At 56.0% G+C, this 17,297-nt stretch overlaps 1 protein-coding gene and 1 long non-coding RNA gene across 6 annotated transcripts in view; one reads left to right on the top strand and one right to left on the bottom strand.

Annotated features, from left to right (window-relative positions):
• The window catches only part of EML2 (EMAP like 2), a 33,669-nt gene that overhangs the window by 10,777 nt on the left and 5,595 nt on the right, over positions 1–17,297 (bottom strand). Inside the window, exons 1-12 of one of the 5 annotated variants that reach the window (XR_009615470.3) lie at positions 14,138–14,474; positions 11,331–11,549; positions 11,116–11,239; positions 10,819–10,923; positions 8,738–8,766; positions 8,187–8,316; positions 4,799–4,948; positions 4,182–4,251; positions 3,972–4,082; positions 2,691–2,786; positions 1,672–1,806; positions 601–700 (exon numbers count right to left, since the gene is read on the bottom strand). Coding sequence is in view for 4 of the 5 variants with exons in the window: in XM_060651487.3 (XP_060507470.1) it covers positions 601–700; positions 1,672–1,806; positions 2,691–2,786; positions 3,972–4,082; positions 4,182–4,251; positions 4,799–4,948; positions 8,187–8,316; positions 8,738–8,766; positions 10,819–10,923; positions 11,116–11,239; positions 11,331–11,549; positions 14,138–14,309 (1,441 nt within the window). In the remaining variant the exon portion in view is untranslated. Of the gene's footprint in view, positions 1–600; positions 701–1,671; positions 1,807–2,690; positions 2,787–3,971; positions 4,083–4,181; positions 4,252–4,798; positions 4,949–8,186; positions 8,317–8,737; positions 8,767–9,192; positions 9,367–10,818; positions 10,924–11,115; positions 11,240–11,330; positions 11,550–14,137; positions 14,475–17,297 lie in introns of those variants that run through there. The other 4 variants (XM_060651487.3, XM_078439667.2, XM_060651488.3 and 1 more) reach the window with 4 other exon arrangements.
• LOC144614721 (uncharacterized) lies at positions 3,943–7,114 on the top strand. Its single transcript, XR_013552755.1, has 3 exons — positions 3,943–4,030; positions 4,442–4,637; positions 7,013–7,114. It is a non-coding gene; the product is annotated as an uncharacterized LOC144614721 (long non-coding RNA).

The raw sequence follows: 17,297 nt of genomic DNA, 5'->3' as shown, positions 1-17,297 counted from the left end.
CTGGAACGATCCATTCTTCGTAATATATTAATCCATTGGCTGCGGTAACCATTCATTCGTTCATTCACTCATTCATTCAGTCATTGCTTTATGGATCCACTTGCTGGGAAAAGACCTCTTCGTTTATTTTTTTTAAGACTTCTTCATTTATTAACCCCAGCATCCATCATGGGGACAACCATTCATTCATTCAGTTGTTCACTCACCCAATCATTCACCATTAAGGAGGCCAGTACATTCACTCATTCTTCCACTCACTAAGCAGGACAGCCCCTTCATTCATTCACTGCCTTATTCATTGATTGCTCTGGGACAAACCACCTCTCCATCCACCCACCCATCCACCCACAAGTGGGTTAACCATTCAATTCGCTTATAATTCAAACTTGATCCCCACCACAGGATTTGCAGAGGACAAGGGTGGGGAATAAGTCAAGATTTCATGGAGATGGGGAGCCTTGAGGGGGATATAGGAATTAGACAAGTAAGGATTTAGCCTGTTGTATCATACATTCCATACAAGCTCGGTCAGAGCAAGGCTTGGCCAAAGGGGGTTCGGGAGGGCTGGCTTGGGTACCAAACAGGTGGAGTGAAACTGACCTTTGCCCCAGACATAGAGGTTCCCCCCCGAGTCCCCGGTGACCACATCGCCACCCTCCAAAAAGGTCACACACAGCACGTACTTCGGTTTCTCGTGTTTCTAAGGTGGGGGAGAAAGGGAAGGTGTCAGAAGGTTGCTGAAGCAGAGAGCCTCCCAGAGCCCACCCACCATCCAGGACCGTGGTCAGGGGATCCCCGCCATGATGTCGGGTATGAGGCCCATTGTGGGGCACCCCCATCTCCAACCGGCCTCCGTGCACTGCTCATGTAGCCTAGAGCTTCTGACCACATTGTCTCCCTTGCTTACCCCTGGAAGCACTTCCTGCCTCCTCTCTTGACTTTTCTTCTCTGTCCTTTCTCTGCCCCTGGGTCCCCCCTCTCTCTGTCCCTGGCTCTCCCCTGTCTCTGTCCCTGGATTCCCCCTCTCTCCATCCCCGGGTCTCCCCTGTCTCTGTCCCCGGGTCCCCCCTCTCTGTCCCTGGGTGTCCCCCTTTCTGTCGCCACTCTCCCCCGCTCTCCCCCTGCACCGTCTCTCCTCCCCTTTCCTTGCCCATCCTCTATCTCTATGTCGCTCTCTCTGCCTCTCCCCACCCTCCCCTCAGTATCTGTCTCATCTTCACCTATGCCTGGTGTCCTCCGGGCCTCCCTTTTTGGGGTGGAAGCTCCAGTTCTCACCCATGGAAGGCGAGCCCTGGCAGAGGGGCCCCTGCACCTTCTCTCCCAGGCCCTCTGCTTCCCGCTCAGTGTCTGTTTGCCTCGGTGCGCGTCTCTTTCAGCCAGTTGGCCTCTGACCCCCGTGTTTTTCCACATTATGGCCAAGCACAGCACTGCCTATTGAGTATTTACTATCTGCTAGGAGCTACTACGGTCTTCATCCCGCTGAATCCTCACAACTTTAGACAGTTAAGGAGGATGATCCTCATGGTATGGGATAAGGAAACTGAGGCCCCAGCAGAAATTAGGCATCCTCATAATCTGGGACCCTCTGGGACCCTCTGTTTTGTTGTCTTCCCGGGTGTCCCTGCCTGTCTCCTTCAGGGCCAGCCTGTCCCCACACCCCGGGGCACTCACCTCAAAGAGGCCCTGCCGTTTGCTCAGGCTGCCCCCCTCCAGACTCCAGAAGTAGATGTGGGATTTTCCGCAGGTGATGAGCACGGTGGGGTCTGTGGGGTGGAAGGTGGCCACCAGCACGGCCTCGTTGGAGCACTTTGGAGAGTGGGGGAGATTCAGAATGACGACCTCAAAGCCACTAGGGCCACCCCATGTAGGACCGCCCTAGACAGCTGCATGAGTTGTGCACTGCACAACCTACTCGCCTGTGTCTTTACTATACAGGCAAGCTAAAATACTGAAGGCAGGGCCGGCCAGCAAAGCATTACTGCCACTTTTATCAACATGACAGCAGATCTTGGAGAGCCTCAACTCTGCATCAAGTGCTGTGCTGAGTACTTTATCCATTAACTGCTGTACTCCTCAAAGCACTCCGTGAGGTACGGCTCATTAGCGCTCCCCATTACAGGTGAAGTGAGGCGCAAAGAGGGGAAGTCACTTGCCTTAGGCCACACAGCCAGGTAAGAGTCAAGTCCAGAATTAATTCACATAGGTCTGACTCCAGAGCCCAGCCTCTCAACTACTAAGTCTCTGTCCACAAACTATGGGCCCCAATCCGGAACCTAGGTCTCCAAAATAGGCACATGACCTTGGGCAAGTAGCTCTCCCCTCTACCATGCCTCAGATTATTCCCTAGAAGTCAAGCCGCCACCCAGAGATGCAAGTCAATGTCCTGGATGTCGCAAGGCTACAGTCAGTAGCTGCCTTGCACCGACCTTTTTGTTGTGCCTGGTCTAGCCACCCCACATCCCAACATCAAAGCCAAGGCCCTACTAGGAAGATGCTACCATTATCCCCACTTTACGGACGAGCAGCCGAGGCTCAGAGAGGGCAAGCCGCTTGCCTGAAGTCACACAGCCACCAAATGGCAAAGCTTGGCCTTGAATGTGAGTCTGTCTGATTCCAGGCTCCTAACCACAGAGATCCAGCCAGTCCCACAGAGGCACCCCAAGGAGGCGGGGTGAGAACGGTCACCCCACCTTGCCATCCACCACCTTGGCCTCCTTGGCCCAGTCCCACACGGAGAGCATGTGATCGTTCGATTCGTCCACTGCACAGAGCAGGTTGCCTCCATTCTAGAAGGAGGAGAGAGGAGGGGGAGTGGAGAAGGGGGGTCAGGATCCACCCCTTCAACACTCTGCCCACACAGGAACTTCCCACTCAGGTCTGTTTTAAGATTTTCAAAGCTCCTGGCCCACATTAGATGAAACACATGCAAATACACTCCCCGTCCGGCAGCCATGTACACATCTTAAAGGGCATCTAGAACTTTCCTTTTGAAATGACTCCTCCCTAAGAAATTCATCTCATTTACCCTCAGTTACTGTTTCTCTGCAGGAGTCCTGAAACCATCTAATCTGCATTTTTATATGAAAATGACTTTATGCACACAAAATGAAATGACTTTTATGCACACAAAATGAAACCACCGAATTACTAAAATGTTGGGTGTTCACACCTTTGGTGAAACAGGTTAATTTTGATTTTGCAGGGTTCCCTCCTCCCCGTACACACACACACACACACAGTGTCACCAAAGTAGCTTTTCTCCACCACTCCCCACAATGCCCTCAAAGATCTCCTTAGGCCTCAGAAAACCTGTGAGGCTCTAGTCCCGTGCTTCTTGGTTTTTATTCCTCAATCCATTGCTGATCAATACTTTGGTAAAATACATTTTGATAAAAATGTGAAATATGATTAAAAAAAAAAAAAGCCCACCCATCACAGACTAGGATGTTGCAGGAAATATGAAATTGCTCTGCAAATTCCTGAAGGCTTACTATCCATTTCTGGGCTTATCTCGCCCAGAACTGCCATCACCCATCCTGCCGACACCCATCTAGGCTGGACCAGGGAACCACAAGGCCTTACAAGGACCTTTCGCAAAGGAAAGTGGGTGCCATTAATAATGTAACCAGCATGACCAGTCACCGAGGAGTTTGTCTGGGAGCAATCAGGACACGTGGGTCCCCTTCATAAGGGCTAAGGGAGCAGCCCTGTAAGGTCACCAAGGGTTGGCCTGCAGGGCGGGCAATTCTGCAGGGGGCGTGGCCTATACCTGTGACGTCACAATTAAGGCATGCCCCCTCCCCCATCCCAAAGAGGCGCACACGCGGGTGTGTGTGTGTGTGTGTGTGTGTGTGTGTGTGTGTGCGCGCGCACGCGCGCTCCTGACTTTGGAGGAGGGACTCCTGACTTTGGAGGAGGGACTCCTGACTTTGGAGGAGGGGACAGGCGAAGGGTCCCCGCACAGGACTTACAGATTTGGAAAAGCCCACACAGCACACAGCTCTGTCAAACACCCCCAGGCCCAGCACGTGTAAGGTGGAGAGGGAGACTGAGTCCCAAATGCGCACGTGGGGGGGTAGTGGCTGCAAGGAAGAAAGAGGCCTGTTACCTGGGGGGCCTGGCTGTCTGCCCCCACCATCACCCCACCCCAGTCTCCGGTCCCTCCTCCTCCAATCTGTTACCTTCCCCTCCTTAGAGGTGCCTGCCACCTGTCCAGTGGCAATGGTGACCATATCAGGGTGGACAGCCAGGCTGAGAAAGAAGACAGATGGACAGGGCTCAGTGGGAGGGATGGGGCTCAAAGGGGGGCCCAGGACTCCTCCTCCCTTAACAGGCTGAAGTCACAATGCCTGGCTATTCATCCCACAGGTTGGTTGAGTGAGTTATTTAGCCAATAAACATCGATTTAGTCCTTCTGTAACAATAAGGGGCTACTCTCCAGGTACCCAGCCTCGGAAGCAAGACTCCGTCCTGGGGTCTCTTAACTCAAATGCCCATACGGCTCAGGACTGTACCCAAGTGGTGGCCAGGGGGGCACAGCCATCAAAAGGGGCTGTCGCTGCCTGGCTCCCACCCTGTTAGGATCATCGGGGGGCGCCAGCTAGGAGTTTCGGAAAAGAAGTGAAAAATCCAGGCATGTAAGTGAATTCACCGACCTTTAAAATACTGATGATCAGTCCACATTTTTTTCCTGAATTCAGCCGGTAGGCCAAGCAAAGGCCTGGCCACAGCCACCTCCACCCCCCCCCCCGGCCTCCCCCCCCCTCCGCCTCCAAGAGTAGCCCCTCCCAGGCCTCACCATTTGATGTCATCATTGTGGCCCAGGTAGTGGCGCTGCCTATGCTCCTCCACACTGTACAGCACGGCCACGGAGGCCACAAAGTACACTATCTCCCCCGTGGGCAGCAGGTAAAGGTTGGCCCGGCAGTCTCGGCCTCGGTAGCCATAGCTGGAGATGCCCGGAGGCCGGTTAAGGAGCCTGTTTTGCATCGTACGTGCCAACTCAACACCTGCAGTGAGGTTTTCCTGATTCCACTCAGACCCCGTCGGGGGGGAGGGGGGGGGAGAGGGGCGGTTGATGGTACCCCCCCCCCCGTAATATATCCAACAAAATATTAACCCCCGTGGGGCACCCAGGTGGCTCAGTCGGTTATGCATCCGACTTTGGCTCAGGTCATGATCTCCCGGTCTGTGAGTTCGAGCCCTGCATCGGGCTCAGAGCCTGGAGCCTGCTTTGGATTCTGTGTCCCCCACCTCTCTCTGCCCCTCCCCGGCTCGTGCTCCGTCTCGCTCTCTCAAAAACGAATGTTAAAAAAAAAAGTTTTTTAAATATTAACCCCAAGAACCTGTGACTATAACCTTCCTTGGAAAAGGGAGTCTTTGCAGCTGTAATTAAGGATCGCAACATGAGATTATGCTGGATTATCTGGGTGGGGCCCAAACCCAATGTCGAGTACCCTTATAAGAGACAGAGAGGAAAAGACACCGAACGTCACCAGGGGTGTAGGTAGGACCCACATGAAAATCAGAGGTTGATTGGAGTGATGCGGTGTGGCTATAAGCCAAAGAACCCCAAGGACAGCCAGCAGCCATCCAATGCTAGGAGACATAGATCAAATTCTCTGCCAGTGCCTCTGGAGGGAGGGCGGTGGGCCTGCTGGAACCTTGACTTTGGGCTGGGAGAGAAAATCGTTCTGTTTTAAGCCACAGAGTTTGTGGCGATTTGTTACAGCAGTCACAGAACGCTAATACAACCCCCCCTTCCCTCCAGAAGGGTCCTGTTAACACTAAGTTAGCTCATATCTGCTCAGAACCTCCCCATGAGTTTCGTCTCAGAGCAAAAGTCAAAATCCTTATGAAAGCCCGGGCACGAGGTCTAGCCTGACCTGGGCCGGATTCCTCAGTCCTCAGTCAGGCTCCACTCCCACTGGCCTCTTGCTCTCTGTCCTCACCTCAGGGCCTTTGCACCTGCTGTTCCCGCCACCTGAGTACTCCTCCCCCTCAACTCTCCATGGCTCCCTTGCCTCCTTCAGGTCCCTGCTCAACTGTCAGCATCTCAGAGAGGCCTTCCCTGCCCATTCTATTTAAAACTGCAAACTCATGCACTCTCACTGCCACCCCCCCCTCCCCCCCGCTCATATTTCTGTCATACACTCATCAGAATCCCACACGGTTTAACTTGGTATAACACGGCTTAACTGTCTCCCCAACTAGAGTATCTGCTCCGGGAGGGCAGGGATCTTTGTCCATTTTGTTCACTGCTCTATCCCTGGAGTCCAGGGCCTGGGACTGAACAGACATAGGAATTCAGTATCTGATGAAGGAATGGCTGACCCTCCCCTGTTCAGAACTTTCTGTGGCTCCTCCCACTGGCCTGCCTGGCCCCTTCCTGGCCCCAGTAGGGCTTCTGCCCTCCTGTGCTCTCTGATCTTGGAGTTCCTCAAAATGCCAAGATCTTTAGTCCAGGCCTTGGCACTAGCCTTTCCCTCTGCCTAGTACATTCTACCTGGTCACCTCCTCAGAGCTGCCCTCATGCTCACCTCCTCCACCGGCCTCATGTCACTTAATAATTACCTGGTTAATTTGTTAACTGTCGCTATTTCCCAATGAGGCTGTGTGCTCCCAGGTGGCCAAGACTGGGCTGTTTCGTTCACTCCTATAACTCCTCCTCTGGGAAGCCCTCTGTGACCCCCAGGGCTGGGGCAGTTGCCCTTCTGGGTTCCCCCATCCCAGCCCTGCTCACTGTGGGTTATCACTATCAAAGAGTCTGTCCCCACACTCGACTAGGGGCCCTAGGAAGGCAGGCTGTCATGATGACCCCTGGGTGCCCAGCTCGTGGCCCCAGATGTTCAGAAAATATCTGAATGAATGCTGCCATATGGGTCTCGACCCCACAGAAATGGTCCCGCCCTGCAGTCATTTTGGAGATGGGGCATCCGAGGCCCACACTGAGTTTTGCAGTCTCAGCTGACCCCGCCTGGCACAACAGCTTAGGGTGCTTTGATTCTCATAGATGTTTCCGGCTCTCTCGAAAAGACTCTGGGCTCCAACATCCCTGCCTCCACTAGAGCGGAAATCAAGGCCGAAAGAAGAGGAAGGGGCCTGGGTCCCTAGGCTGCTGATCTGGAAAAAGCGTGGGCCACGGAGGCAAGAGTTCTCGCCCCAGAACTGGTCTGACTCCCGAGGACAAGGCTCAGTCCTTTCCTTTGGACTCAGCTTTGTCATCCAGACAGTGAAGGCAGTAATTCCCGAGCTGCAGGCCTCAGAGGGCTCTAGGAGGCCACGGGTTGTACAAATACACTCTCAATGCTACAAAAGAGAAGGATTGTTATCATTCGCCGTATTTACACATGAAACAATTTAGAATGGCGCCTGGCGTCTAAGTCCTCAATAATGAGCAGTTATTCTTTGATCAGTTCCTGTTTGTGGGGCACACGTCATGAGCTCAGCACCTTTATACCTCCTTTCCCGGCTCTATGAATCTGAAATCCTGAAACCCATTCTTCAGAGGACGCGGCTGAGGCACAGAGAGGCGAGGTGATTTGTCCAGGATCACACAGCCCAGCTGGGCTGGGGTTTCAATCCAGGTCTGCCAGGCTCCAAAGACGGGGCCCTTAACCATTTCCAACTCCTTCTGTTTCTCAGATACACCTAGGTCACTCCGGCCACAGAGCCCTCAAACCTGCCATGCCCTCCGTCTGGAACATTCTCCTTCTAGCTCTTCCTATGCTGGCTGTTCAACTCACAGCTCAAATGCCCCCTCCTCAGAGAAACACAGTGACTCTTCCCACATGACTTTAGGTTCCTGTGTTCCCAGCATTTATTACTTGGCTGGAATCACCGTGTTTATTTAATCACTGGCTTCTGTTATCGTCTCTCTCTTCTCCTTTAGAAGGTGAGCCCCAAGTGACCAGGGCGGGACTGTAGAGGAGAATCTGACATATGGAAGGCCCTCAGCAAACATCTGCTACTTTAGTGCATCGTAAAAAGGTCATTTCAACTAACCTGCTTTCCTCGGCACCGCCCTGACCCCAGGGTCATCCTGACCCCTGAGGCCGCAGGGGTCTGCAAGTGTGATTCACTGCAAAGACCCTCTCTCCCGCAGAAGTCCCCTACCAGAAGGGTGTTTGTCTCTTCCAGACTGGGGGATGAGGGGCAGGGAGGAAGGGATTACAGCAAAAGGATACACCCAGTCCAGCTTGAGCCGGCTGGAAGGCAGCTCAGAGCGCGCGTCGAGGCTGTAGGTGGGCGCCAGCTCGGTGGGAATCAGCATTGGCACAGGGCGCCCCCTCAGGAACATTTTCACGGAGCCCTCCTCTGCCAGGACACCCCCAGAGGTCAGGCGCCGCCACCAGCCCGCACCCCAATTCCCTCTCCCCTTCAGGCTTCACTCAACAACAAAAACAAAAATGCATGGAGGGGCACCAGGGTGGCTCAGTCCGTTAAGCGTCGGACTTCTGCTCAGGTCATGATCTCCTGGTTCACGAGTTCGAACCCAGAGGCAGGCGCTGTGCTGACAGCTCAGAGCCTGTTGCCTGCTTCAGATTCTATGTCTCCTTCTCTCTCTGCCTATCCCCTGTTTGTGCTCTCTCTCTCTCTCTCTCTCTCAAAAATAAAGATATAAAAAAAAATTTTTAACGCATGGGGAAACTGAGGCCAGAGAGGCAAAGGCTCAAACAGCCACGTCTCCTGACCTCCAGCAATCCCCAACCAAGCTCCTCCCCCTCTCCCCACTCACCCATGCTGAAGATAACTTCTTTGGTTTTGCTGTCAGGAAAGGGGAAGAAAAAGCGCCCTAATTAGCAGACGGGTCTGAAAAGCGGAGAAACCACTCCCCTACCCCACCGCTGCCCGGAGGTCTCTGATGAATAATGGGGGCCGAGTAAGAAGCGGAGCGCTGCCTCTCTGCAGGCCGTGTGCTTTGCTCGGTTGATCTTGCAGAGCCTAAGACACAGGCCCAGAGAGGCAGTGATCGCCAAAGATCACACAGCACGAAGTGGCAGGGACGCGATCCTGGAAGACGGGAGTCACCAGGGACCCCTCCCTCCTAATCAGCACCGCTCTCCCGGAGCTCCCCACCCCCAGTCCCACGGTGCCCCAAACTTCAAGCAGCAAGGGAAGCCGAGAAGGTTTAAGGGAAGGGGCGTGTCTCCACCTTCCCTTCGCCGGCGGAAAGGGGTGATAGTCGCGGACCTGGGTCCCTGGCGAGGGTGGGGGGAGCCCCGGATCCAGGCCCCGGGAGTGCAGGGAGGAGGGGGGCTGCAAGAGGGTCTCACCCAGCTCCAAAGCTACTCATGGCGGCGGCTGGCGGAGCTTCGGGACCGGGGGTGGAGCCGGGACGGGCTCCGCCGCTTCCGGCCCTGGGAGGCGCCCGCGCCGCCGCGCCCTGCCCCGCCCTCCGCGGCCGACCCCGGGAGCCGGCCGGTCATTCTGGGTCTCAGATCCCGGGCTGTGGGGTCCTGATACCAGGCTCTTTTGGGGGGGGGTGGGGGTGGGGGAGAGTGTTGTTTGAGAACAGGACTAGGGGGCGTGTCTGCCTGAGTTCAAACCCCAGCCCTGCCACTTGCTAAGCAGTGTGGACAAATTGCCCCACCTCTGCCTCGGTTTCCTCCTTTTAAAAATGGGGGTAAAAAGAGTACCCACCTCGCGGGGTGATTGCGAGGATTATATTGGTTAATTCATGTCAAGTGCCTGGAGTAGTGCCCAGTACATAGCGTCATGGACGTGTTTGCTATTATTTGAGTGGGGTTGAAATGTGTGGTTTTTGACCCAGTTCCTGCCTTAGTTTAGCCCCCAAGCCCACTGCATCTAGACTCCATCCTTAGGTTTTTACTCTGCCCTGGGCTTCAGGGTGGTCCAGCCTCCAGAGAATTGACCACGCCCCACATTCTGACCACACCCACCTCCCCTTCCGATCCGTCCCCAGAGTTGACACCTCTCCTGATAATTGACTGCCCCTCCCCGGCCCTCTCCGCGCCTCGGGTCCCGCCAGGCATTCTGACTACTACCACTTTACAGAAATCCAGTCCCTGAGTTGAGTCTGTTCAAGGCCTCCAGGTTGGCCCCGCCTCCTGGTATTTGACCACGCCCCCTGTCGCCCCTCCCCTCTGGTCTTGTCGCAGGCTATGCTCCACCAACTAGCCTCTGACAAGCCACCAGCCGGTATCGAGCCCAGTGACCCCCACCCCAGGTTCTGATTCTGAGTTGAGTCTGTTCAAGGCCTCCAGGTTGGCCCCGCCTCCTGGTATTTGACCACGCCCCCTGGCGCCCCGCCCCGTCTCTGACAAACCACCAGCCGGTATCGAGCCCAGTGACCCCCACCCCAGGTTCTGATTCTACCCAGGCTGACACTCTGGTCATGCCCTCCAATTCCAATCATGCCCCCGCCCCCCAATTCCCCTATTCCCTGCAGAAATTCCCTTGAAGCTTCTGCCCCGGCCCCACCCCTGAGACCCACCAGGGACTCTTTTACTTAATGGCCACGCCCACAAGTCTGGCTCCTCCCTCAATTTCCACTCTGGCTCCACCCAAAAGACCCTAACCATTCGCTTCCCCGAAGTTCTAGTCCAGCCCCTTAAGGCTTGGCCACACCCCCCAATGCCGGCAGAGCCCTTGCGGGCCTTCCTCTTCGCCCGCGCTCTCTTAAGACTGGTCCCTCCCAGCCTCGGCACTGTCCCCGCATTCTGAACTACATGGCCTCGCTCTACGGTACCACCTCGTGGCCTGGGGCATCACCCGAAGTTCCGCATCCCCCCTTCCAAACCAAACTGGTGTCCTGGCCTCACCCTCTGTGACAGGACCCCCACCCCAGACACCTACCCTTCCTTTTTGGCGCTGCAGTTGCTGCTAGAAGATGTGGTGCGGCTGCGGGGGTCCTCGCGGCGCACCGAAGCCAGGCGCTCTGGTGACAAGCAGCGGCGGGCGCTACGAAGAGAGAGCGCATTGTTAGGGCGGAGCCTGTGAGGTTAGCAGGCCAGTGTAAGAGGAGGGCGAGAACCTCCTGGCACTTGCCATTGCCGGAGTTCGGGCCCCCGAGCCCATCCCTCGCCGTATAAACAGCCTCTGTCTCCCATATGGTCTTGGAGGAGGCTAGAGATCCAGGCTTCCGTGCCTTACCTGCGCCCAGAGGTGGCCTCCTTCTTGGGGGAGGATGGAGAGGTGGCATAGCCGCCCACGCGCCTCGGGGGTCCCGCGCCATTGAGGGGGGTCCTGGTGGGAAGGCCTTTCAAGAGCTGACACACTGGAGGATGGGGTTCCGGGACAGAAGTAGTGAGTGCGAGGTCCGGGTCCCGACGTCTCCCCATCTCATCCCTCCAGTCTAGCAAAGATACCTGAGGCCGTGGTGCCTAAGCGTGGAGGCGCCCGGCCCTTGGGGGTGCCCCTCGCGCGCAGCGCAGCGCCCTGCTCTTCGCACGCCCTCAGGCGACGCAGCGCGTCAGCCAGCGCCGCCTTTAGGACCGCCAGCTCGTCTTCCTGCAGCTGCAGCCGCTGCTCCAGCGCCGACACGCGGTCGTCCACCTCCATGCCGCTCGTGCCCGACAGATTGTCATCTGGAAGGAAGGGTTAGCGCTGGCTGCGGAGACCACTCCGGAGCTCCAGGGCCGGAGGGGTCCGCCCCCCACCCCCACCCCTCTCCCCCCTTCCCGAGTTAAGGCGAGGCCAGCCACTCCCCCTTCCTCTCCCTCGACCTGCGGCCGGGACGCTCAGAGATGGGCCAGGAAGAGGGTTACGAGGGGGAAGGAAATCCCCAACGCTCTCAGTCCTTTGCCCCCACACTCCTCTGCCCGCCCTGGAGATGTGACCTTAGGGAAGTCCCTTACTCTCTTATTTTCTAAGATGCTCCGAGTCAGGAGCCTCTCAGCTCTGGTTTTAAGAGTCTATGACTAAGATGCTAAATATCTATGAGTGATATCAGTATTTGTTTTAAACGACACCAACTAATTCCTGGTGACACCAACGTTCTAGAATTGATCCCCGATACTCTCTGACGAATATCAATATTTTATCCCTGGGACTAAAGTTCCCTTTCTGTTTCTTAAGACTTCCCCAGCTAAAAGGTGATGCCTGGTCCCTCCCCTTCCCCTTCTCTCCTCGCCGTGGGGTTCGACCCCAGAGAGTCAGTTGCAAGGACAGAGTTTCTGCGGCCCCTGGCGGTAGACTTGGGGGTTGCAGGCAGCGCATCTCAGACCCGGGAGACCCACTGGGAGATGCGGGCGGGGATCCGGCTGCCAAACTCTAGCCGGACCCTCTCTCCTGTTCCTCTTTTTTTTTTTTTTTTTTTTTTTTTTTTTTTATCGCTTCTGTACCCCACGCCCCAGAGTAGGCTCTCCCTCTCCTCTCCAGCCCATGGTACGGCCAAATAACTCCTCCATCACCCCCCAAACCCACACCTAGCCCATTTCCCCCAAGTGGGAAGAGCGGATGACTGAGGCATCCCTTTCCCCTCTCCCTCCCAGACCACTCATACCCAGACTCATTGCTGGCCACAACTGAGGAAGACCTGGCTCCCAGCCGGGTGGAAGTGAAGGTAGTATCATTAACAGGGACGGGGCGTGGAGGTCGCACCTGCCATCCCGAGTCGGAAGGCCGCCCCGCCCGCCCGCCCGCCGGGCTCCGCAGTGCAGCCGTCGGTCCCTCCCCTCCCTCCCCCCACCCTAGCGGCCCAATCGCCAGCCCGGCCTCGCCCGCCCTGCCCCCCACCCAGCGCCACTATGGTCCGGTGCCCGGACCTGCAGAGGAAGGTGGGGGCCTCCCGAAGTCGGAGGAAGGGAGCTGTCAGGACTGAGAACTCGTAAGAAGAGGGAATCTCGGGGTCCTGCTGGTATCCCGTTTTCCACCGGAGGAAACTAAGAACGGAGGTTGGGGAGGCGCGCGGAGACTCGCTAAAGGTCACACGGTCATTAAATGAGGGGCGGGAGGGCCCAATCACCTAGTTGTGCCAGGCCCCCTCCTACCCACCTTTACAGATTCGACCCACCCCCACCTCCCCCAAAGAGAGAGAGAGACAAATTAAAACGTTATAGTGAGCTTGCGTGTGACAGGCAAAACACTTAGCAAAACACTGGCTCATGGTAGATGCTCACTAAAGCCAGAATACAATGAACCATTATTATGGTACCTACTGTTCCAGGCAACTCCAGTAATGGTGGGATTCCACCCGTTTTAGGAGGAGGGGAGGAGAAAGGGGATTGAGGCCCAGAGAGATGAAGTTACTTGCTCATGACACACAGCCTTCCGGCAGCAGAACAGCCAGGCTGAGGCATCCTGCCTCTTAGAGGGGCAGAGGAGGACAAAACAAACATTCCGGTCCTCTGCCAACTCCAGTGTGACTGGGGGGGAGTGAGCCCACAAACTGGAAGATAGTCTCCTCGGGGGGGGGGGGGGGGCTGAGAGAAATGGATAGCATTCACCTAGGTCCTTCAGCCCCCACCCAGAACGACCAGCTGCATCTTGAGGCCTCGCCCCGTCCCTCCACCCCAAACTCAAGTCCTCTACTCCTTCCTGAGCACTCCCCCAGCCCTTTTGCCCAGAGACCAGCTCTGGTTTCCCACTCGTCCGCTTCTCCCCTCCCCTCTGCTCTGCCTCCTGCTCCCCCTCATCTGGGCCTGACACAGTGGCCTTTCTGGAAGGAGGAAGGGGTGTCTAGGAAGGAGGGGTGAGTCCCAGTGAGTGGGAGTGGTGGGGGCTGAGGATTTGCAGGTAGAGTGGAGGCTGAATCCTCTGGTTACCCTGCCTGGTCCCACACGCTGCCCACAAGCCAACACCAAATCCCACCTCCCCCTAATCTGTCAGTCCCTCTGCCAGAGAGAAAGGGGAGGGTCCCAGAGGATTGAGAGGGGATAGGGTAGAGTTCCAGACCTTCAGGCCTACCCCCTTCGACCCCAGGCTCCTGAAGGTTCTGCCCCCTTCTCTCCATCCAGCCACCTCGGGAGAAGGGGAGGGTCGAAGCGGGTGGGGGACTGGGATCAGGGTTTTAGGGATCAGGAACCTTGCTCTGGGGTCAGGGTCCACCTGGGGGGAGAGAGGAAGATCTTCAGCAAGGGGCGAGGATGGGGACTTGGAAGGAGGAGGTTGGGGCAGGAGGAAATGGGTCCAGCCCTGGGCGGAGCCAGGGTCGGAACTGAGGAGGGGGTCTCACCGTTGCAGTATTGAAGCAGCGAGGACGTGTCGTAGAGGCCGCAGAAGGCCGGGCCGCGCTCCGCCATCGCCCCGCCACAGCCACCGCCGGCCCCCCCGGCCCCAGCCTGGGCCCGGTCCCCCCCTCCAGGCCCTGCCTCCCGTTGCCATAGCAACGCCCTTCGTTCCAGCATCCCCGGCTCGGCCCGCCCGGCATCAGGCGGCCGGCGCCGGGCCTGGCACCGGGGTCATCCCCCAGGATGCCAAGAAAGGGGGGTCGGGACACCCCCTGCCAGGCCCCCCCCTTGGACACAATCCTTGGACCGGGATTGGTTGAGCCTATATCCCCCTAGGTACCGTCTGGTCCCGCCCACAGTCTGCGCGCATTCTCTCTAGACCCCCTCCTCGCCAGTTCAGGACCAATGAGAGGCTGTCGCGCAGGCCCCTCAGCCAATAGGGATGCAGAAGGATTGGAAGGGGCAGGGCTTTCGCTGCTTTTCGGCCTAAAGCTCAGCCCCGGGCTGTGAGAGGAAGATAGGGTGGAGGAAGACACTCCCATAACCCCAAAACCTTCTCCTTAATCTTTCGCTGAATTTCCCAAAAGCCCCCTCGCAAGACCAGGGCCTGACCCTAGAGCCTCAAATATGCCCAGATATCCACCAGCTCCGCCCTCGAACTCTTATTCTTCGAGTCCTTGTTTATTAGATGTAGGCCCGCCCCCAAACTCTTAGCTCCACCCCCAGAATCCCGCGGGAGCTGAAGTTCTATTCCGGCCCCAAGAGCCTTTGGCACCGCCCCCAAAGCCTCCGAGAGCTACAGTACTTCGCTCAGAGCCCTCGGCCCCGCCTTCTTATAGGATTAGCTCCGCCCCGGGGTTTTGACTCCTCCCCCCCAAGTCTGATATCCCTCCCCAACACTTCCTTCCTCTTTCTTATGGGGGAGAGGAGGGTCCCCTTAGTTCCCCCCCTACAGCCCTCAGCTCCCACAACTTCATTATCCAGTCCGGGTTTTGACATAGGCCCAGCTGTGACTCCGGGAACACTGGCGGTGTCAGTCCGTGCCGGCTCTGATGTTGGGGGAGGAGGGGAGGGTAGAAAACCTGACAATGGATTTAAAGAATGGTGGACCACCTTCCCCCAGTCCCCACTGAGGGTCAGCACCTAGACCACGTTTTATAGGAAGAAGCGAACCCAAAGCGGGAAGAGACCTACCTCAGGACACACAGGCTTATCCTGAAAGCACTGGGCTTTGGAATCAGATGGACCTGGGTTTAAATCCTGACTCCACCAGTTTCTGGTTGTGACCCTGAGCCTCAATGTCCACATCTGGAAAGTGGGCGGTCATATCGTGCCTCTCTCATTCATTCAAAAATGGCTTTTGATTTAGCAAAGGGGGGGGAACAGGGGCGCCTAGGTGGCTCAGTTGGTTAAGCGTCTTGACTCCTGATGTGGGCCCAGGTCACGATCTTGGGTTTTGTGAGATCGAGGTCCCCCTGTCAGCCTCTGAGCTGATGGCACAGAGCCTGCTTGGGATTCTCTCTCTCCCTCTCTCTCTCTCTGCCCCACTCGTGCTCGCTCTCTCTCTCGCCTTCTCTCTCTCTCACTCTCTCTCTCTCAAAAATAAATAAACTAAAAGAGTAAAAATAAACATTCATAAATAAATAAAGGGGGGACGGGATCTTGATGGATCTTGCAGGTTGATGGAGGAAGTAAGCCACCATGCACACAATAAATAAGTAATAATAGCTAACATTTATGAAGCCCTTACTACATGCCAAACACTCAGTTATCTTCACTGCCAGCCCTATTTTCACCACCATTTCGCAGATGAAGAAACAGGCTAAGATAATTTCAGAACCTTGTATTACAGAGATAAGGAGTGATGTGATCAAGGATAAGAGGGTGAAGCTAATTCAGGGAGAGTGGGGCCAGGGTAGGTCTCTCTGAGGAGGTAACATTTGAGCTGAGCTGTGAATGACAAGGAAGGAATTATGCACGAAGTTGGGGGGGGGGGGGGAAGCTTTCGGAGCAGAGGCATCAGTAGGTGCAAAGGTCCAGAGGTAGGTATGAGTTTGGCATGTTCCTGGGGCAACAAGAAGAAGCCTGGTAGGGCTGGGGCCACAGAGGGAGAGGAGAGCGGAGGGTAGATGAGGTCAGGGAGGAGATGGGCCCACAGATACTCCAGGGCCTAGAAGGCTGTGGGAAGATGTTTGCAGTTTGGTACTGTATCCTCCGTGAGTCACAGATGTAGATTACACACGAGTACAGTGCCTGACACACGTAGGCTCACGTAATGATAGCAACTCCTATTCATTTCCCAGTGAACACCCACTGTGTAAAGCACCAAGATCAATAATGGGTTCAAAGCGATGACCAAAGTAGATGTGGGCCATCAACATCCTGTGATCACAGCTAGTTGTGTTATTGATCGAAACAAAGCAGGAACCCACATATCCTGCCTCCCCAACTCCCACTTCTCCCACCCTCCACCTCGGTGAGCTCAGACGCTAAGAGAGGGCAAGTCAGACTCCTGGTACAGAACTCCACACAGGCTTCAGGCTGATATGGACTGCCCCCAGAGGGGACACTAGTGGGGGCCCAGAGTTCAGATCCTGCAAGCTCCATGTGTTGGGGGAGGGGAGAGGAGCCACGGGCAGAGGAATTTAGCCTGGTAGGTTATGTGCTGGGGGGTGGGGGGGGTGGGGGCGGAGAGTGACACACAGAGATAAGCCCTCGAGGGGGGGTCGGGATCCATGTGAGCGCAGTGACCTTGGCCAAATAGCTTTTGCTTCTCTGCAAAACGGGAGCCATTCCAGCACCCAAGTCCCAGGGGAGAAAAACAGGTTCAGTGAGCTCAGGCCTGTCAAGTGCTCAGCACGGTGGCTTTTGGGTACAACTAATGGAGCCAGTTTTATTACAAGTGCTTTTGCAGGGAGATGTCAAAGGCCTGGAAGACAGGAGTGGGGAGGAGAGGGCTCTGCCAGGACTGAGGGGGCAGGGCTTTCGGCGTGGCTTTGTCTTTTCTCTCTGCCTCCAGGCTTCCTTCGCCACTCTTCTCTCTTCTCTGTCTCCCTCTGTGACTCTGTCTGGAAATGGGTTGTTGATCCATCACTTATGAGCTATGTGACCTTGAGCAAGTTACCTCCCTTCTCTGAGCCTCAGTTTCTTCATCGGGAAGATGGA

Source organism: Panthera onca, chromosome E2 (genome assembly GCF_046562875.1).
Source record: "Panthera onca isolate mPanOnc1 chromosome E2, mPanOnc1 haplotype 2, whole genome shotgun sequence".
In the NCBI taxonomy this organism is placed as follows: Eukaryota; Metazoa; Chordata; class Mammalia; order Carnivora; family Felidae; genus Panthera; species Panthera onca.
This window is presented reverse-complemented; position numbering and strand designations above follow the sequence as displayed.